Here is a 22,158-nt window from a genome sequence, read left to right on the forward strand (position 1 = left end):
AACAAATCGAGATCAGTGGTGCTGTAGGCCTGTGGTCCCAGGTACTTGGATGGCTAAGGAAGGAAGAGTATAAATTTAAGCCAGCCATGATTACATTGCAAATGTCTAGCCACCCTGGGCAACTTAGCTAGACCCTGTCACAAAGACATGAAGTTATGCTGATGTTGGAGCTTACGTGTAGAGCATTTGTGCTTCCATGCCAAGGTGTAGGAGTGTTACCCTTCGAGGCCCATTGCCCACTCTTTGCCCGAGTCACAGAAGTCATTTTGAGTCTACCTTTCTGATGCTACCAGCTCTTTACTCTGGTTTTAGCTCATCTCCGCTCCCAGCCTTTGTCTCCCTGCTTCCTCCCTATGCCTTTACCCCCCACCTCACAACGCCCTTTGGGTTCCTGGGAAGAAACTTTTAAGCTTCAGAAATACTGGTTTAATGTCATGTTACCATGTTGGATTTTTTTTTAAGGCTATAATGTAGTCACCTTTCCCCCAAGGGCCCTGCATTGGGTAACAGGAGTTACATTCGCTGTGCTCTCTCTTCCCAACTCAACTGTCAGGTAGTTGTAGAGGGAGCCACTTGCTCTCATTTTCTGGACCCAAAGTCTAAGAAAAGCACGTGTGTTTTGGGCATGGATTGACATCCAGATGGCACCTCTTATGACTTTCCAGGTTCTTGTACCTCAAAGAACAGGTCCCAGGCAGATATGTATAGAGGTAGAAAGAGAGACAGTTTATTAAGGATGGTAAAAACACTCCCAAGGATGTTGGTGGGTCAGAAAGCACTCAGCAGGGAGAGGTGTGCCTTTTTGTATTGTTCACACTGTGCCCACCTCCTGTCCTGTCTGGGTATTGTACTCTTCGCAAACCTGCTGTGTCCCTCACACACATTCTCTGGTGTAGGAGGTTCTAGTCTTCTGTTAACTGCCTTGATTCGTGTGTTACCCTTGGTACATCTTTCTCTAGGTCTTCCTCTCCTAGGCTTGTGATTGCTTTTAAGTCTCCGACTAGGAACATATTGTGCCAATGCACAGTTATCCACAGGCTTGGACCAAGAAGGCCCCAGCTCCCATGCATCTTTCATGTGTTCTACAAAGCAACCACCCATTGACAAGTTCCCATTGTAAAGGAGTGCTCTAGCTCACTGTTGTTGGGAGGTCACAGCTGGGCTTGTCTCAGAGACTCCAGAAACTTCCGATCTAGCCACATAATACCAGATCCTACAGTGTAGATGACATCATGCAAGATGGATAAAGTCTCTGGAACAGGATCTCTTTGAAGTGGATGGATGGAGAAAATGGTTGTCAACACCCTTTTCCAATTAGAAAGACGCAGTCACGGCAACAATGGCTGTTTCATGCTGCTATGGAGGTCACATGCTTTGCTTAAAATAAACCTTGCTACAGTCCTGTCCTCTGTCCTCTGGTATATTTCATGGGCAGATGATGCAACGTTCATTTGAGCGTATCCAATACACACCAGACTCCTCTGTGTGTCCGCATGGGAAGTGCCTTTGAAGTCTCGAGGGAGGAAGCATTGTAAATTAAGTCCAGTTAGTACTTTATTTTTCTTTCCGTTTATTAGCTCAAACAAGTAAATGAAGACAAAGGCTTCGCCAGCCTTGGGCAGTCCTGGCGTCCTCTTAGATGACTTTGCCACCCCCACCCCAGCCTGCCTCATTGTGGGCCCTTTTCAGGGACCAAGGGTCTGCCCATGAAGAGTGAGCTGGAAAGGGGAGTATAGGTATGCAACCAGGGCTGCTATGGTGTCTGGAGAATGCCCCCCAACCCCAACTCTCACTCCCAGTGGGACCACATCCATCATCCCAGCCTGGGCATCCTTTTAATATATTTATTTAAAGGTTTAAGATGATAAAGAAGGATGCATTGTGTTTAGGCACTTAGAAACCATGGTGAGGGGGCAGTGTGGATGCAGCCTTTAAAGTGTGACATGATATGTGGATGGGAAGGAGTGCGGTTTGTGGAGGAGAATGGAAAAGAGTTTTGGGACAAGACTGACAAGGTTGACAGAGGTGTGATGCACAGATATGGGTTTTCTTTAGTGGTCAGAAGGGAGACAGTGGGAGTGTGTTAGGCATCACAAATCTAGCCCTATTCAGTGACCTTCTATGCAGTGCTCACTGTAGGCTAGGTGTGTGTGCACACTGTGTCCTCAGAGTATCCTCCATCTGGAAGCATGACAGGATTGGGCCTGTAGTCAGTCAGTCTCTCTCTCTCTCTCTCTCTCTCTCTCTCTCTCTCTCTCTCAAGATTTATTTATTTATTTTATGTATGTGATATACTGTCCCTCAGATCCCATTACAGATGGTTGTAAGCCACCATGTGGGTACTGGGAATTGAACTCGGGACCTCTGGAAGAGCAGTCAATACTCTTAACCACTGAGCCATCTCTCCAGCCTGGGCCTGTAGTCTCAACACAGGCTATAGTTTCATGGTGTGGGGCAAAACAGTGGGAGGAGATTTAATGTCCTGTGTATGCTTGGGAGACCTCTGGTGGAGAGACCATCTGAATTGCTTCTTAGAAATGAGGCTTAGAAGAGGGGCAGAGAAAGGTGCCCTGTCCAGGGTGACATATTTTCATACAACCAACAGTGTTCACATGTAACCAACACATCCAGTCACAAGGTTCCTGGTTTCAAAGCCCTTCGGCATTCCCATGGCATTGAACATGAACTGCTGTCCACTCTGGCCTTCATCCAGAACGTTACCTGGCTGTGTTCTCTTAGACTGCTTCCCGACTCCTTCCTTTCTGGGGACTTCTAGGCAGAGAGGACTCTGCACATGTGTCCTGCCTCCTGTCACCTGGTCCACTCTGCACATATCATTTCTCGTGAAGGCCTGTGGGTGGCTGCTTCCTCCAAGAGTGCCCCTGATTCTCCTCACACAGGTTTTGCCTAGGATGTCACATGGCTCTAGCTGGCTCTAGCTTCTGTCTTTCTCCTGGTTCAGCATGCTGCTTTCTATTTGTCTCTTGTGGCTCCACTTGCCCCTGCTGCAGAACACAGCTCCTAACGGACCCTATTTCTCACAGCTTTGGTTGTTTTCTGGACATGGTGAGTGATTAGGCATCCATGTGATGTTTTGGGTGTTCAGCTATGGCTCCTTGGGACTTCAGTAAGGTACACAGTGCTTTGCTTGCTGACTAAGTGTGGGATACATGACTTAGTATGAATGAGTGATAAATCCTTGGTTCCCTGGCTCTCATAACATGGGGTTTCCAGTTTGATTTGAAAGAAAATTTACTGGCTGTAAAATGGGTGACTTTTATCTCCATGGAGGCAAAGCAAAGCTAGCTGGCTGCTAGCCTCTAGTCAACTTCAGGGGACCTTTGTCACTGGTTGGGATCTTTAGTGAACATAGGTCTTGGTACTTGCAAAGCACAGAGTGGGTGTTTTGAAAAGTCACTCCACCAAAAAGGAAAAAGTAAACTGTCTTTTAGGCCAAACCTACAAATGGACAATTGAATGAGTAAATGAGATAAAATACTTTCCTCAGAGGGTCGGTGCTGCGGGAATGCTGCCGTCTTTCTTTGACTGCATCCCGTGCTGTTTTGCGTCATCATGATTTTTATCATTGGGCTTCATCTCCTCCCCCTCCTACCCTTTTACAGCTCTCTAGAGCATCTTGGCGCTCATTCATTGAACACTGCTATGTTACCAATAAAGAGGAAACTCATCATTGAGTTTGTGCCGGTGCTGAGACCTGGGAGTTTCCTGTGGGATTTCATCATTAAACATTTCCCTCTGTGTGGGACTGGTGATATGGCTTTAATAGGTGTAGCCTACTGACCTGAGTCTGATCTCTGGTACCCATGTGGAGGTGGAAGATAAGCAGCTTCCAAAAGTTATCTCTGACCTCCACACACACAGCATAGAACTTATGTACACACACACACACACACACACACACACACACTCACACACAGATAACTTATTTTAAATCTTTGCCCTCTGGACTGGGGCAGATACTAGGTAGCCGAAGCTGTCCTTAATTGATGGATCTTGCCTGCACCTTCTCAATGTTGGGGGTGCAGGCATGCACCATGATACCCAACTTATGATACAGTCCCAAGGCTTTGGGAATGTGAGTAAGCAAGGGCTCTACCCACTGAGCTGCACCCCCAGAACTGAACTACATCTTTAGAACTGAGCTATACCCCCAGAACTGAGCTGCACTCCCAAAGCTGAGCTGTACCCCCAGAGCTGAGCTGTGCCCCAGAGTTGAGCTGTGCCCCCAGAACTGAGCTGTGCCCCAGAACTGAGCTGTGCCCCCAGAACTGAGCTGTGCCCCAGAACTTGTGCTGCATTTGTTTCATATATGTAAGTACACTGTTGCTGTCTCCAGAAGAGGGCGTCAGATCTTATTATGGATGGTTGTGAACCACCATGTGTTTGCTGGGATTTAAACTCAGAAGAACAGTCAGTGCTCTTAACCGCTGAGCCATCTCTCCAACCCACTGGAAGTCTTTCTAATGCTTGTTTATTCAGAATGGATGACTGACATAGGGGATTTTGTCTGGTTTTCTGTGGATGCTAAATAACACAGCCAATAGGAGACACCATTGGTGTTGACGAAATCTGTCACCCTTGATAGAGTCCAGTGCCTGGTAGTCACTGTAGGCCATGTGGAGGTGACCACCAGTGCCTGCGGAATGTCAGCTTTCTGTCTTGCACTGAGCTTTATGTTATCAAATCCCCTGTGCCTCTCACTCTGCCTGTTGATCTGCATGCAAATAGAGGTCACATTTTATATAAACTTATGGTTGTGATATGTTGAGGAGACAGTAGAGAGGTCCCTAGAGAAATACCATCTGATGGCATTTCTTGGCTAGCTCCTGACTCCTTTTTCTTGAAGAAATACACAGAAGCTTCTGTTGTGTAAATAGCTGTAGCAGCTTTAATTGTTTTCAGGTGTACAGGTGGGGGTTATTCTCCCAGACACTGAATAGCAGCGAAAGCTAAATGTCTGTCCTATCTCTGAAGTGCACTTGTTTTTTGGAACGCCAAGTCCCTGCCATCACACATGCTGTGTTTGTCTGTGTGCAGTTCATCCAGCGGGGCAGTGGTTCTCAACCTCCCTAATGCTGTGGTCCCTTAATACAGTTCCTCACGTTGGGGTGACCCCCAGCCATAACATTATTTCATTGCTACTTCGTAAGTGTCACTTTGTTACTGTTGGGAATCGTAATGTAAATATCTGGTATGTGACACCCCGCCCCCATACACTGGTCATGACCCACAAGAAAGGACCTAGGGGTATAAATGGGAAGAGACATGTGACAGGGGAGGCATGTGTTTCACTTTATATCCCATAGTGCTCTGTAACATAGCATTGTTGTTCTGTAACTATCATGCACTTTGGCATGTCACTCTCCTGGGACCCCCAGCTGCCTTTGATCTTGGCTGTCCTGATGAAGTATATCCGAGTGTCTGTGTAGGACCATGACCTAGTAAGTTCCAGCACGAGGGTGTTAAATGTGGGGAGCAGCAGATTGAAATCACACAGCTCCAGCTGCTAGTAATTTGTCCTTGAGGGCTGTGTAAGGAATTGCATTTGCAGGTGGGGCTGCATAGACTTGTAGCTAAGGTTGAAGTCACCGCTCCTCTCTCTTCTCCCTGTTTAAGATCCGGCAATGGGAGCAGAATCTGGAAAAATTCCACATGGACCTGTTCCGCATGCGCTGCTATTTGGCGAGCTTACAAGGTGGGGAGTTACCAAATCCCAAGAGTCTCCTTGCTGCCACCAGCCGCCCCTCCAAGCTGGCTCTTGGCAGGCTGGGCGTCCTGTCTGTTTCGTCTTTCCATGCTCTGGTAAGTTCCTGGGGACGGTTGGGTCAGTGGCTTGCACCTTTCCGCAGTCAACTAATACCTTTGCTGGAAGTTAACCTCATAACTGACAAGGGTCACCAGAGGCTAGGTACTGGGGACCAGCAGAGTAAACTGTAGTTTCCAGTTTCTCAGATGTGTATTCTAACTGTTAGCTGGAAGTTACTACATATTCTTATCTCCCTCTCTATCCCTCCTCATACTCTTGGGAAGGTGCTGGTCCCTGAGGAGTGCTCTTACTGGGTAAAGAAGAGAAAGATGAATTAAATGATGTTTAATCTGGGGCTGGGATGACAGTTCAGTGAGTAAAGTGGTGTCCTTGAGAATGTGAAGACCTGGACTTCATCCCTAGAGCCTATATTTGGGGAGCTCCAGGTAAACAAGAACCTATCTCTAAAAAACAGAAGAATAAGGGGAAAAAAGGAAAAAATAGATGAAGTACTAGGGAGATGGTTCAATGACTAGAGCAAGAAGAAAGACATTCTGGTATGTATCCCTGCAAATGCTGGGAGACCCTAGCTACCCACCTGTAAGTCCAGCCTTTGGAAGGTGGAGACAGGATCCCTAGAGCTGAGCAAGTTGGCTAGCCAGGTTAGTAACATCAGTGAGTTCTGAGATTGATTGATATTCTGTGTCTCAAAAAAAAACAAGGTGGAAGAAGGATTGGGGAAGATTCCTGATGTCGGCTTCAGGCCTCCGCTGCACACACACATGCCCAGGTGCCCTCATACATATGAACATGCATATACACGGGCACAGTCACAATATACACATAAAAAGGAGAAAAAAAGGAAAAGAATAATCATTGTGGGTGCTGCCTGAGGACCTTAGGGGTCCACATGCACCTGCAGACACACAGACACATATACAAACACAATGCATAAACAGTGGTTGCTTGGTCTGTAGTGCTGGGAGCTCCACGGGTAGGGTCTGAACTTGCTCCTGGCTTTTTGCATTAAACCGGCTCATCTTGAAGAGCTCAGAGTGGTTTTGCCGACTCTGCTGCCTGTCGTGGGTCCATCTGATCGTTGGCTTGCGCTATTTAGGTAAGGCCACTGTGGAGGCTGATTTCTTCTGCGTGTGAACTATGCAGCAGACTCAAGACACTGTCAGAACACACTTAAGGTCAGGCTGACGTCTCCAGGGTGCAGAAACTTTGATGGGCTTTAAGATGTTTTTCAATTGTGTTTAACATTAGGTGTGTTCCAGAGATGATTCCACTCTCAGGAAAAGAACACTTTCCCTTACCCAGAGAGGAAAAAGCAAGAAAGGCATATTTTCTTCATTGAAAGGTCTGGACACCCTAGCAAGAAAGGGTAGGGAGAAGAGAGCTTCCATAACTCAGGTGAGTTCTTGACATGGGAGGAACACGATGCTAGGTGAAATTTTTGACACCTCCATTTCTATTTGCATTTTTGTTTACTTGCAAGCAGTAGCTATTTGTTGGTTATAGGTAGCGGTTAACTGTAATCCATTGGCTAATATTGAGCCTACATTTTCTGAATGAAACCACCATAATTATATTCTGTATATAAATGTGAAGGTCAATTTTTATATTAAGGTAACTTCATATAATTAAAATGATAAAGTAATAGATAACAGGATAACTTGCTTATTTTAGAAGTATCATTTAGTTAATTAAATGAGCCTTACTGTCTGCCTCAGTGTATCTGCTAAATGTTCTTAACAAAAGATTTCTTGATAAACAAAAGCATTTGGTTGAACATTTTTGTTTTAAAAAAGATATAATGTCAGTACTTACACAGCTGAATGAAGTTTATTATTAGGTATGCCTAGTTGAATAGTTCATGTTAGTATTCTACAAAATTTAGAATATAAGATTTACAAAAGTAAAAAAGAATGATTCTAATCTTTTTGGCTTCAAACAAAGGTCTATTAACATATTGTCTTCCAATATTTATTCTAAGCACATTAGAAACAGTTATAAGATCGATTTTGTGGCTTTGCCAACTTTGTTCCTCATCTTCTGAAATGCATAATTAGTTAAAAAAAAAAGGAGCAATGTCAAGAGAATTCCAGATGACTTAAATACTATGAAACATCACAGAAAAGTATATATGAAGCTATGAGAGGATAGAAAGCAGATATCTCTGCAGAGGGAAAGCTTCGTATTTGAATATTAGTGTAGACTGTGAAATGGAGACAAAACAAAATGTTATACAACTTCAATCTTTAAACTAAAAATGTGTAAATGCCAAGGAACACTGCAGAACCTTCTTATTAGTCGTCTTTTCTTCCTCCTCTGTATTAGATGTTTGATTCTAGCCACAGCCATGGATTTCTTGGAACTCAGCTACCTCAAAAGTCCACTAACTCCAACAAGGTAAATATGGTGGGATAGGGCAGCCATCTTGGCAGCCATCTTGTTTTATGCTGACTAAGTTGAGGAATGCTGGTTTAGAGTCTTCACATGGATCTGTTAAAAGACAAGATTAGAATTAAAATGGTCCTACTAAGTAAGCTAAGAGGTGTTCCCCGAATGCTAAGAATTTTTGGAGGATTTTAAACTTACGACATTACCACCTGAAAATTAGTACCTTGCCAGAGCTCCAATTTGGTGTAAGGTTGCCTGTTCTCAGCAGTTCCTGACCCTGCTTTGAATGTCAGTGACTGTCAAGTTACAGCTTCCTCCATGGTCTCAAGGCCTTCACACAGATGCTTCTCCAGATACCCTCAGTTGGGTTGAGCAATGTCTTCTCTAGTCTCTAGGGTTGCTTCTGTTTCTGAGCTCAGGAGTATGGTCAGAAGTGGATACACTACTTGGATATGCTTATAGTTACATTTTGTGCTTTCTCCAAACTCCCGTCCTTCTCGAAAGGCCGTGGTTCATGTTATTTGTCAGTTTCTCCAGATCTCCCTCCACCAGATTACTTTATTTTTTCATTTTATTTCTAACAGACATCCGAGCTACTCATGGAAGGTAAACGGTCAGTAGTGGGACTGGAGAGATGGGGTTCGGAGGGTAGGAATGTCTACTGTTGTTCAACAGGCTCCAAGTTCATTTCCTAGCACCAGATGGTGGCTAACAACCACCTGTAACTCCAGTTCTGGGAGGATTTAATGTTCTCTTCTGGTCTCAGAGGATACCAGGCACATGTGTAGTTTGCAGATATATAGCATAATAAAATAATTTTAAAACACTGATAATGGGGCTGAAGGAATGGTTCAACATTTACTGGAGTTTGCTGTTCCTCAGTGGACCTGACTTTAGTTCCCAGCATCCACAGGGCAGCTCACAACTGCCTGTAACTTGAGCTCCAGGAGACCCTGATGCTCTCACCCGACCTCCAGGGGCACCTGCATGGACACATACACACTCTCTCACACCAACATAAATTTAAAAAAAATTAAAATAAGAAAGCCTGCTAATGATCAGCATAAACAAATCTACTCCATCATTGCCAAAACTACCCAACACATTAATGGGAATAATTGGATAAGTTGGAAATTTAGTCTAAAAAAAAAAAAAACAACCTGAGTTAGACACTGACAGTTGCTTTGGGGTGGAGTGGGGTACTCTCTGGTGATATAAAATACTCAGTGTAGACATCTATGTGTTCTGCCTCCTTGTGAAGTTGGGTACAGGCTCTTTAGTGTGCCATTGCTGTTGCTAAAGTTGTTCCTCCTGCATGGCAGCTCGGCCTCAGGTGCCCTGCCTCCTATAGGATGAGTGTGAATGAGTTGAAGAGTCTATAGAATTATATTTTTTCTAATCTGCAACCTCCCAGGATCATGGTGGCAAGAGCAGGTTGGTGGGGGGTGATGGGGCTTAAACTAGGAATCTCCTGTTTTATGCTCTTTTTGGCAAAGTTCTAAGCCCTGGGTAGACAGAAAAGCTGCATCCAATTTTTCTTTTCTATAAAGGATGCTACTTATAAGGAATGCTGTCCGTTTCCTGCCCTGTGGTCTCTGTGTACTTGAAGAGCTGATTTAAAACCCCTTTCAGATCATACTGTTGTTGGAGAATTTGACATAATCCTGTGGTTGATATGTCACACAGATTTGCTATATTCTTACTGTGTCCTGCCTTGTCCTATTAAGTCACGTGTATGTGAATGTGAGTGTGTATATATGAGGTGTGTGTATGTGAGTGTGAGAGTGTGTGTGAGTTAATGTGTGTTTATATGAGTATGTATGTGTATATGTGAGTGTGAGAGTATTTGTGAGTTAGTGTGTGTTTATATGAGTGTACGGTTATGTATGAGTGCGTGCATGTGAATGTGTGTGTGCGAGTTAGTGTATGTTTGTATCAGTGTGTGTGTGAGTATGTATGAGTGTGTGCATGTGAATGTGAGAGTGTGTATATGTGCATGAATATGTGTGTGTGACTGTGTATGTATGTTTTTTTGAAAAGCTTTTCATAAGCTTTGGCTCTGTGCAGTGTAAGTGTTCCTGTGTATTTTAAGCCCACAGCTCATGTCAACATTATGATACTCAGTGTTTGTTAGTTAATCATTTGTATTAGCTGTAGTCCTTTAATGGCTAGGAAGTGTTGGTCTATGATAAAATCCCAGCGTTTTAAGCTTGCATCTCTTTAAACATCGTGTAACAAAGTTCTTATTTTAAAAGCTTAAAGAGTGAGATCATCAAAGCATTATTAAGACTCATGGCAGACTTTGAGAGGAAATTTTGCTAAAATAATCACTGATGACGAAGGTCAGTGCTTGGTTAAATCAGGCTCAGGTTTCCACATACTCCTGTTGAATCCTCAAGTCCCAAAGCTAGCAAAGACATCGCTCCAGCCCCCTGTTTGCTCGATTTAAAGATGAAACCCTGCATAGGGATACAGGAGACTCTCCATCTTTGTGTTGGTTGCTTTAATGGTACAACTTTACATCTTTCTGTCCCTTGTCACAGAACACAGGTCTAGGTTCAAATTGAACTGCAGCTTAAAGTAAAAGAGACCTTTTTTGTTGTTGTTGTTATTTTTAATACCCCTTTGGCTGAAAATTCTGCTCGTGGCTGGTTGAATAATTACAATTATCATTCACTGGTTGTCTTGTGCTATAATCTCGGAGAGTATTTGTAGCACACAAAGCATCTGTTTTTATACAGTAAGTACATTATGTGTGTTGGAGTTACACAGAAAGGCTGTTGTGAGGGAGGAGCTGAACCCCCTTTTAAATGCCCCACTATAATTGGTACATCCTGTGAGGGTCTCACAGTGAGTCACCCTAATTGGAAGTCTGTTAGCGCTGGAGGAAAGCCAGCCTTCTTGGAGCATTTTTTTAAAGGACACCTTGGCCAGCCCCAAATGGGAGCTTTTCAGAGCCTCCTTGATGAGTAATAATGAGTCTCAGACAGTGTTTGGCAGGGAGGTGTTTGTTGTGGAGATGTGTCAACAAATCTCCCACCGAGCTAGGGTGGCAGCTGCCCCAGAAAGCCACAACAGCCATGGCAGCCCCTGGCCTTGGCCTCTGTTCCTATAAAACTGTCTGGGGTGTCCTGCCTTTCTGTGACAGTAAGTAAATGAAGGATTGCCTCATTACTTATTAGCTACAGACTTGGGGGTGGGGGCTAAGGGTGGAGAGTGTTGGGCGCCCTGATGTCGGTTTCTCAAATGGAAAATGTGAACAAAATAACCAACTGTTGACCACGGTGTACAGGCTGTTTAAATAGAATGCTAGTCTGGAACCCTCCACAGCACATGCACGCATATAGACCGTATCCATGTTTGTCTCTTTCCATATACATAGCTGGCCAGTCAGGTCTTCGTTTTTCCTTCCTAACCACTGGTGTCTGGGCATCTGCCCAAGAAGGAAATAAACACTACATCCTCGATGATATGGAGCTGTCAAGAAAAGCCAGAGCTCATCATTTCTTTTGTGCTGTCCCCTCATCTCACTTGCTAATAGACTCTCCTTTTGTCAGCGACAGCAGTGGTGTGGGCCCCCCACCCCCTGCTTTTGACAGACACTGTGATTTTGCTACTCACATCCTGTCCCTACAATGATCCAGGCAGTAATTATAAGTCATTGGACCCAAAAGCATCTGCTACAAGAACACACAGGGTTACCATTGTGTGTGTGTGTGTGTGTGTGTGTGTGTGTGTGTGTGTGTGACACATACTGAGCCTAAGTAATTGGACGTGTGGTTTTGGGACCATTAGTGCCATGATGATGATGATGATGTAGATGATGATGATGATGTAGATGATGATGATGATGATGATGATGATGATGTAGATGTAGATGATGATGATGATGTACTAGTGTAGAAGTTGCCCTATCAGGAAAGCTAGCTTGATTTACAATTTTTACAATTGCTAAGGTGGCGTGTTATGGCTGGGGCTAGAGTTCCAGCAGGAGTTGGGCTGTGAGGAGACAGCACTGCACCCCATCCCAGGTTCCCCAAGGTTTCAGAACGAGGAATAATTCTCATGCAGTTCTGGGCAGTGTCTGTCACTGAACCGTGCATGAATGGTGTTCAGACTCTGTCCAAGCTGACTAAAGAAGAAGGCTTTCAGTATGTCTCCCCAATGCCATTCCTCCTGGGGTGACCTTGTGAAGCTGGTATTTGTGGTGGTCACCTCTAAGGGGAGGGAGGTGTTGAAACAATAGGTTACCTACCAGGCTACCTAAGGGTAGCAAGACAGGATTTGAGCTGGACCATTTTTGCTTCTTTTCTTTATGTTCTCCAGCAGCTGAGAACTTTGAACAGGGCTTTGGAAATGATCTTTTGACCGGAGGGAGGTAGGTTAGTAGAACAGGAGAGAGCAAGTAGGCTACGTAACACTCTTGTCGGAGCTAGCCAGCGATGGGCCTTTGGATGAGTCCTTTTAAAAGCACTTGTGAGAAGGGTGTGTGGGAAGGAATTTTCCAGATGTCCCATTTGTGTGTGTGAGTGTGTGTGTGTGTGAGTGTGTGAGAGTGTGTGTTGAGTGTGTGTGTGTTGAATGTGTATATGTGTGTGTGAGAGAGAGAGAGAGAGTGTGAGTATGTTGAATGTGTATATGTGTGTGTGTTGAGTGTGTATGTGAGTGTGTTGAATGTGTATATGTGTGTGTTGAGTGTGTGTGAGTGTGTTGAATGTGTATATGTGTGTGTTGAGTGTGTGTGTGTTGAATGTGTATATGTGTGTGTTGAGTGTGAGTGTGTGAGTGTGTGTTGAATGTGTGTATGTGTGTGTTGAGTGTGTGTGAGTGTGTTGAATATGTATATGTGTGTGTTGAGTGTGTGTGTGTGAGTGTGTTGAATGTGTATATGTGTGTGTTGAGTGTGTGTGTGTTGAATGTGTATATGTGTGTGTTGAGTGTGAGTGTGTGAGAGAGAGTGTGTGTGTTGAATGTGTATATGTGTGTGTTGAGTGTGTGTGTGAGTGTGTTGAATGTATATATGTGTGTGTTGAGTGTGTGTGTGTGTTGAATGTGTATATGTGTGTGTTGATGTGTGTGTGTGTGAGCGTGTGAGTGTGTTGAATGTGTATATGTGTGTGTTGAGTGTGAGTGTGTGTGTGTGAGCGTGTGAGTGTGTTGAATGTGTATATGTGTGTGTGTTGAGTGTGAGTGTGTGTGTGAGAGAGTGTGTGAGTGTGTTGAATGTGTATATGTGTGTGTGTTGCGTGTGTGTGTATTTAGTCTGGGGATTTTTCTCTTTTATGAAAAGGACACAGAAGAAGGTTTTGTCTAACTCTCAAAATTGAGGTGCGCATGGCTTCAGCTTAGATGCTGAATGAAGAAATCAAAGTAGCTTTCTCTCCAAAAGGGCAAAGCTTAAAATAACTTGGGAGATCTGTATTCATCAAGTAGACTTTTCCCCCCTGGTTCTAATTAATCCATTCCACATTCATTGACTTCATTGAATAGCCGGGTCTCTCCTTTTCTATAGTGAATAAATGTGTGTGCATGCTTGCACGGTACAGCAAAAAGCACATCTGATTTGTCATCATGGGAGGTCTCTGAAGAGGCTTTAAGTCACTGGTGGCCTTGGCTTTGATAGGCATCTTCTGTGAACAGTGGAGACGGAGGAAAGGAAGACTGGTCCGTGCAGGCGCAGGTTCACAGTCAGACTCAGTTGAGCATAGCAGGATCGTTCTATCATCCTTTCTTCCACCTCTCTGTCTACTTTCACACATCTCTTTTGTCTAAGCCTTGCCTTCCTTGAGCAATCTGCCATTTAGTCTTTCTGAAAGTTGGGCCTAGGAAGAAACTGACTCCAGAAAAGCAAATTCGAGCCAGATGCCTTGATCTTTTACCTTTGCTGAGTGTGACTCTTAGTAGCATCCGGCTCCTCAGTACCCAGGTGTATTGTGGGTGTGAGATACCTTCTTAAGGGTCAGAGGAGACTGATGAAGAAACAAAGACCTTATCGTCATGTCTCTCGCCACTTAAAGTGGGTGGACCCAAAGCTAACCCTTGTGTGAGCTGGATTCTGCTGGATTCTGTCAAGTACTGAGTTTGGTGGTGTCTCAGTTAGGGTTTTACTGCTGTGAACAGACACCATGACCAAGGCAAGTCTTATAAAAACACAACATTTACTTGGGGCTGGCTTACAGGCTCAGAGGTTCAGTCCATTATCATCAAGGTGGGAGCATGGCAGCATCCAAGCAGGCATGGTGCAGGCAGAGTTGAGTTCTGTGTCTTCATCCAAAGGCTGCTAGTGGACTTCCAGGCAACTAGGGTGAGGATCTTATGCCCACACCCACAGTGACACACCTACTCCAACCAGGCAACACCTCCAGATGGTGCCACTCCCTGGTCCAAAAATATACAAACCTTCACAGGTGGGTTCCCCTAACTAGTGATTCCAACACTAAGGCGGGGGCACAGAGTGACAGAGGAGAGCAATTGCTTTGCAATGAACAGATATGTAGAGGCAGGGGAGTGCCTTGCTTTTTATGGGAAATCCTCTTGAGATGGTTTGTCCAACTAGGGCATGGTTTGTGTAGTAGAATCAGGAAATGAATCTGGACCGTTAAGTCATGTTCACTGCGGAGGGAAGTTAATTGGCAGACTGCCATTTTCATGTGGTGTCAAAGTGGGGAGACCTGACTCATATCCAGACTTCGGGGGTCAGAGCCCTTCCATACCATAAGGATTAGTTGTGCACACTTAAAGTTCTTTAGAATTTCTGCACCCCCCATTTTTCTCACCTGGAAAGTAGAGGGTAATGGGGGTGTGTACCTGAATAGGCTCTGAGTAAATTTGTAGCCGGGTGGGAGTTTATTTTATGTGGAGAATCTCCCTCTGATGGACAGTCAGGGATAAGAACAGGCAGGAAGCCATGGTGCAGCATGGATTTGAATTTCCTGAGTCCCTGCCCAACTTGCTCTCTTGAAGGACAGTAGGAAGTTGCAGTGATGTGGTTTAAGTTCCTTTCTGTGGCCTTCCTTTTGATGTTCCTTACTCTATAGTGACCTCTGCTGGGCTTTCCATTTGTTTTTGTTTTCAATATGCATTAAGAGGGGAGCCTTAAGCAGCTTAATTAGGCCAGTGCCCGCTTTTACTTGGTGCCTGGATCGAACCACTGCCAAAGTGATCCAAGTGCCCAGGAGAAGCGAGCCAGAGAAAGCCCTTACTCATGTGACAGGCCCACTTAGGAGAGAGTATCCCAGCCTGGTGTCCTAGGCTCAGGGCATCTGCCCCTGTCTCTTCCTCTCTTCCTCAGTGAGGGGAGGTCGGTTCTGGCTGTGCACATCTTTTTGGGAAAATATTCTGATCTTGACAGGTCCACGACAGGTCCAGTGATGACTTCAGACCTGAGCACCACATTTCCAAAGACAGGGACCCTTCCCTTCTCTGCCCAGGCCTGTTCTTCGGAATGGCTTTATCACATCAAGTTTGGCTTTGCACAGTTTACTTTGTGCTTAAAGATCAAGAAATGCATGGAGTTGACAGGGAGTTGACCCATCAGAGTGCTTGCTTTGAGGAGTGAGTTGCTTGTAGCACTGTGAGAGCACTGAATCTACAAATCTACACAGCTGCCATGCTTTCGAGCCTATAAGACGTCTCTTAATTGTGGGTGACTCCTTTGCTCATAAAAGCTCGTCTTGTTAATTAAGAAATATCGGTAATGAGAACAATGCTTCCTTTTGCAAAGTGGTAAACTGAGGCTAAGCAAGTTGAAAACAAAAGTCTGTTTGTTTTGAGACAGGATCTCACTATGTAGATGGCTGGTCTGGAACTTACTTTGTAGATGAGGCTCAAAATGAGTTCTGGCTTCAAACTCTGAGATCTCCGTATCTCTGCTGGGATTAAGGGAATACACCAACACATCTACCTAAATTAAACACTTTCCCCTGGGCTGCTAGTGTCTAGTTAAGTAGCAGCTTTGGAGTTAGGGTCACCATAGTGTTCCCGGAAGGATCTAACTCAAAGAAATGTTTGAGATGCTTAGTATAGGAGCAGATTGACACAAAGTGACTGGCTTCAGTGGTGAGGTTTACAGAAGTGTTTTGAAAAATCTCCTGAAGGTGGTACTCTTGGGGATGATTTCCTGACAGAGCGGCCATGTCTGACATACCTGAAAGATGGAGAAAGGATGTCCTCTTTACTAGAAGTTACATTCAAAAAGTTTAATTAGGAGGAGAGAGAATCGTCACACTTATGGAGAATTCAGTTTAGAGCTAATCTAGGGCACAGACAGACATCCACTTACTCTGGATGAGACAGACCCTTTGGAAGCCGGAAAGGGACTAAGGATTCAATGTACATTTCCCATTTCTCCATCAGGACTCTAGCAGTGAGATTGAGCTGATCTGAGTTGACCCCATTGCAGAGTAGAAGTCGTCTCCATCCCTGGGTTTGAGCTCCATCTGTGTAGAGTCTGAAGAGCCAAGGACTGGCAGATCTGCCCCTGAATAGTGTGTAGGACCAGTGTGGGATGTGTGCAAAACTTATAGTACAAACTGCTTGTATTAAGGGAGCATTTGCCGCCCCCCTCTGGTTTCTACTTTTGCTTATCCAACCTTTATTTTCTCACTGCACACAGGCCCATGACCTGCATCTGTATGGCTCCGCAGTAGACAGCGCGCTGCGAGACAGCATGTGGGAAGTCCAGACTTATGTCCACTTCCAGGATAACGAAGGAGTTACTGTGACCATCAAGCCAGAGCACAGGGTGGAAGATGTTCTGGCTTTGGTGTGCAAGGTGATGAATTTTGCTGTAGAAATACTTCCGAGTAGAGAGGGTTTGTTAATGGTGTATTCCTCTGCATTTGGTTTTGTGGGGGGTGTTCAAGACTCAACTTTCTACGCAGGGGAACATACTAACATTTTCTAGCTAGTATGTTAATTCTCCACCCTTCAGAGGAATGAGTCCTCAGGTCATGGTCCCACACTTCCATGAAGCCACATCGACTTAGAATCTGCATCTAGAGTCATTGTGACACCTGTTGCTGTTCACATTACATAGAGATGGCGTATCTTGGTGTGCTATTCAGTCCATAATTCATTACCACTCACAGTTGCTTTATGGACTTTATTCCCAGTCTAAAGAGGAACTATAGCATAAATCTATTCAGCACCGGCATGCCTAGCACTTTCAGACCACCAGGTGGCAGACAAGAGCTGGGAAATTTAAATACACTGGACTAGAGTCTGCTGACTTTCATGGTAGAATATTTTAACTCTTTTGTGCTTGGCCTTGAGGCTTTAGTTTGTATGTCTAATTGTGGTTATAAAGTTAACTGCATCCCCCAAGCTCAGTGTGTAAGCCTTTTATTTAGAAAAGCCTTTTATTCAGGTGATAAAAACTGTGATTAGCTTTCTGGGTGTTAAAAGGTGTGAGAGGTCACTAAATTCTGTTTGGAGCACAGGCTTCAGAGAAATGCTTTTCTGCTGAAAGTGTGGGGAAGAAAGAAAAGATACAAGTGAGGGAAAGAGGAGGTACACACACACTTAAATACACACATACACACACTCACACACATATACATACATATATATCACACATAAATATACATATACACACACATACACACATATATACATATACACATACTCACATACACATACATACACACACATATATACATATCCACACACATATATACATATACACATACTCACATACACATACATACACACATATATACATATACACATACTCACATACACATACATACACACACATATATACATATACACATACTCACATACACATACTCACATACACATACATACACACACATATATACATATACACACATATATACATATACACATACTCACATACACATACTCACATACACATACATACACACACATATATACATATACACACACATATATACATATACACATACTCACATACACATACATACACACATATATACATATACCCACAAACATACACATACATACACAAACACATACACACATAAACACACACACAGGGCAGGGGTGGGGGCTAGAGGGGGTTAGAATATATCTGCATTTAAACATTTTCCCTTTGAAAATACTTTGAAGTATGAAATTCTGAAGTCTGTATAACTTAAAATCTCTCTACTTTCCTAATGACAAACAACTTAAAGTTAGCAACCAGCACATGGCAGAGAGCTGTCTGTCTGAAGGGAGACGGTTGTGTAATAAAAGGTATCACTTGCTAGCAATGAGCCTTATACTTTGTGATGATAGCATTTAGAGGAGACCTTAAACAACGAATTTTGACCCTTGCTTTTCTTGTTTGTACATTTAAATTTCAGGTTTTCTGTAGTTCTGGACTGAGAAAATTATATGCAGTTATTTTGGGGGATTTTGATAGTGATCTGTCACAAGCCTCCTGAATGCTGATGCTTTTAGGATGGGCAGTTAGACTCTGAGTAACCAATCATTTTCTTTGTAGATGAGACAGTTGGAACCCACTCACTATGGTCTTCAGCTCCGAAAGGTGGTCGATAAAAGTGTGGAGTGGTGTGTGCCCGCGCTGTATGAATACATGCAAGAGCAGGCAAGTGGACCTGGAGGTTGAGAGGGGCTGTCCGACCACACCCATGCCCAACCTCACGTAGCCTAGGCTGGCCTTGAACTCTGTGTATCTGAGAATGACCTTCAGATTCTGTTCTGACCTTCCTGCTTCCATATCCCGTGTGTGTGGAATACAAGTGTGCGCCACCACCCCTAGTCTATGTGATGTTGGGGGTCAGACCCAGGGCCACACACGCTAAGTGAACACTCCACAAGCTCAGCCCTCTCCCCAGGCCTCCGCATGGCCTCTTAATTTGGGGGACTGTAATTTGGGGGCAAACTGTTCAAGTTTGGCATTTGATTTGTAACCAACCCTCATGTAAACAGTACTGTAAGTTTCCTGAGCGAAAGTGGGCCAACTTAATTCCACAAGGTGGTGTAGTGTTAGCCCCTGATTCTCCTGCTTTCTCTTTCTCCTTTCTTAGGTTTATGATGAAATCGAAGTTTTCCCACTCAGTGTGTATGACGTGCAGCTAACCAAGACTGGGGACATGACTGACTTTGGTGAGTGTCAGGAGCCCTCTCTTGTCCCCGGGAGACTGATGATCACCTTGCCCTTGGTCCCTCTCTCTCTTTTTTCATTATTATTTATTTTATTTGAATGGCCTGGTATGTATCAATACTGGGAGAGATGGTAAGGTAATTTCAGGAAATAACATAAGAGTTGGTAAGGCATGTGACATACTGGGGACAGTGCTAACAATAAATGGACTCTACCTGGTGCTACTCTTGGGTTCACCCAGGAGGCAAGGCTTCTTTGATCCAATTGTTGATTGCGATGTAAACACATGCGAATGTGCCACTTGTGCAGTGCCCAAGGAGGCCAGAAGAGGGAGCCTGATCATCTGGGGCTGGAGTTACAAGGTGTGCCACTTGTGCAGTGCCCAAGGAGGCCAGAAGAGGGAGTCTGATCATCTGGGGCTGGAGTTACAAGATGTGCCATTTGTGCAGTGCCCAAGGAGGCCAGAAGAGGGAGTCTGATCATCTGGGGCTGGAGTTACAAGGTGTTGTGAGCTGCTCAATTTGCATGCTGGGAACAGAATGTGGGTCATCTGGTGATCTTAACCAGCTAGTGATCATCTTAACCACTAAGCCATCTCTCCAGCCTCAAGAGGCTTCTTTTTTATGTCTAAAGTCTTACCAACTGGAATGCTGTCCTTTCCCAGGCCTTTCTCCCAGGATAGGAATCTTACCCGCCCTTTAAGATCACATGGACAGTCTAACTGGAATAAGCCTGATCTTTTGGCTCTATCTCCCTCTGACCTGAGTTTAGCGATTATAGGTCAACATAGGTGTTTAACTCTTATTTCCCTTGTCTTTATTGAATCTCCGCTCGAAGGTCTTTGTAGACTTGGCTCATGTCTTGCTGAGCACTGCAGTCTTCCTTTACCACTAGAACTCAGTAATTAGAGAAGGCTGATGAATACTTCCACAGAAAGGCTGGGTTTTGTTTCTTGTTTTTGTCATGTTACAAATGTCACAACATGGATTTTTGCTTCAAAATATTTCAAGTTGATAATATGCTCAAACTATGGTATGTTAAAATTTTATTCTCTGGACCCCTTTGTTGATCACACGATCAGGTTTGTTGGTTGATTTTGAGTCTTACCTTACTGGCCTGGTATCCCAGGATATCCTCAAATCTTGTTGTGATCCTCCTGCCTCAGCCTCCCAAACGCTAAGTTTAAGTGAGAATCCCCATGTCAGCTGTAGGTTGGCTTCATGTGGAAACCCTCCTTAGCCTTTCATCTGCTCCCACGCTACCACGAATGAGTCTTCTTCCCATCTGAGCGAATGAATATAGGCAGAGGTTCTTTTGTCGTGGTTGGCCAGGTGCTGCTTAAGGTTTAGAGAAGACATGGGAAAGAGGACATTTTCCCTGTTCTCTGGGGACTGATGGCATTGGGGAACCCGGATGGATAAGTATAGTCCTCACCATGGCAGTGTTCGAGGGAACATATGGTCTGAGCAGGACAGGTACTGGGTCTTGCATCTCAGACCTATATAAAGCACTGGACCCATTCAGGAGGATTTTCTCCTGTCATTGTGTGTGTGCATCTGTGCATATTTGTGTGAGTGTGTGTGTTTCTACATTTCTGACCTGCAATCCTCTAAGTCTTGATCAGGCTCAATCTCCTGTAGGACTGCTCATAGACTAGTGCTTGCCATGCATCTGGCTTTTTACACGGACTCCGGGGATTCGAACTCTGATCCTTATGCTTCTGCAGTGCACACTGTGTCTACTGAGCCCCTGCCTTTAACCATCTCAAAACACCTCACTCTGCTTCAGTAAGAGTATCTTTCAGCCTTATCTTAAGAAATAAAGCATCATTTTAGCCGTGGTGAGACAGAAGTAAATTATCCACACCCTTAATCTGTGGCAACAAAGCGTCTTCCTGTCCATCTGTGAATCACTCTCACTTCTCACTTGGCAAAACTGCAGCTCTAGCCACACGACGCTGGCTTTCCACTCCCTTCCCCAGCTCTCTGACAAGCCCACACTATACCCTTTGTCTTTATGAATTTGGGAACCCTTTGATATTCACCATTCTGTGCCAGACTATTGCACTTAGCATTGATGTCTTCAGGGTTCATCCTATTGCAGGATGTGCCAGATTTTTTTTTAAAGGCCAAGTAATGTTCTACTGACTGTGCACACCACATTCTGCATGTCCTTAATCTCCTCCTCTGCCAGCTAGGCCGTTCCCAGTGGCCGGCTGCTATGAATGTGCTGCTGTGTACAGTCGGAACTGTTGAATAACATTGCACACCCCTGTGTCTAAACTCTCTGGTCCGGTGGGTTCCTCTTTCCCTTATGCTTGCTAACTAGTGTGACTTTCAAAATAGTTGAAACTTACTTTCTCAACATGCTTGCGTTTACAAGACTGGATGCTCACGGACACCCTAAGAGGGCTGGGAAGACAACGAGAGGTAGACTTACACTCGATCATTATTTTCTCCCTCAGGGTTTGCAGTCACAGTTCAGGTGGACGAACACCAGCATCTCAACCGGATATTTATCAGTGATGTTCTCCCTGACAGCCTGGCATACGGAGGAGGTCTGTGTGGCGCCGCGTCTGCGCACTCTGAGGTTCTAACTGCTTCATGAGGTTGCGTGTGGTTTTGTCAGATGATGGTTTCTCTGGGAGTTTTTCACAAAGAATTGATATGAAAATACATGTGTGTGTGTATGTGTATGCACATTGTGTGTATATATATATATATAGAGAGAGAGGCTATTCATACAGATGTGTGTGTGTGTAAAGAGTATTCATACATATTGTGCAAAGATAATATGCATACTGACATGTGTAAAAAGATTATTCATACAGATGTGTATAGGTGTAAAGAGTATTCATACAAATATGTTTAAAGGGTGTATTCATACAGATGTG

At 44.3% G+C, this 22,158-nt stretch overlaps 1 protein-coding gene across 7 annotated transcripts in view; it reads left to right on the forward strand.

Moving 5' to 3' along the window:
* The window catches only part of Tiam2 (T cell lymphoma invasion and metastasis 2), a 193,085-nt gene that overhangs the window by 105,278 nt on the left and 65,649 nt on the right, over positions 1–22,158 (forward strand). For 6 of the 7 annotated variants that reach the window (XM_006523227.4, XM_006523225.4, NM_001122998.1 and 3 more), the window contains 7 exons: positions 5,638–5,823; positions 7,037–7,183; positions 8,111–8,182; positions 16,788–16,946; positions 18,642–18,746; positions 19,189–19,267; positions 21,730–21,822. In XM_006523227.4, the coding sequence (XP_006523290.1) occupies positions 5,638–5,823; positions 7,037–7,183; positions 8,111–8,182; positions 16,788–16,946; positions 18,642–18,746; positions 19,189–19,267; positions 21,730–21,822 (841 nt within the window). Of the gene's footprint in view, positions 1–5,637; positions 5,824–7,036; positions 7,184–8,110; positions 8,183–16,787; positions 16,947–18,641; positions 18,747–19,188; positions 19,268–21,729; positions 21,855–22,158 lie in introns of all 7 variants that reach the window. The other variant, XM_017317463.2, reaches the window with a different exon arrangement.

Source organism: Mus musculus, chromosome 17, assembly GCF_000001635.26.
Source record: "Mus musculus strain C57BL/6J chromosome 17, GRCm38.p6 C57BL/6J".
Taxonomy (NCBI): domain Eukaryota; kingdom Metazoa; phylum Chordata; class Mammalia; order Rodentia; family Muridae; genus Mus; species Mus musculus.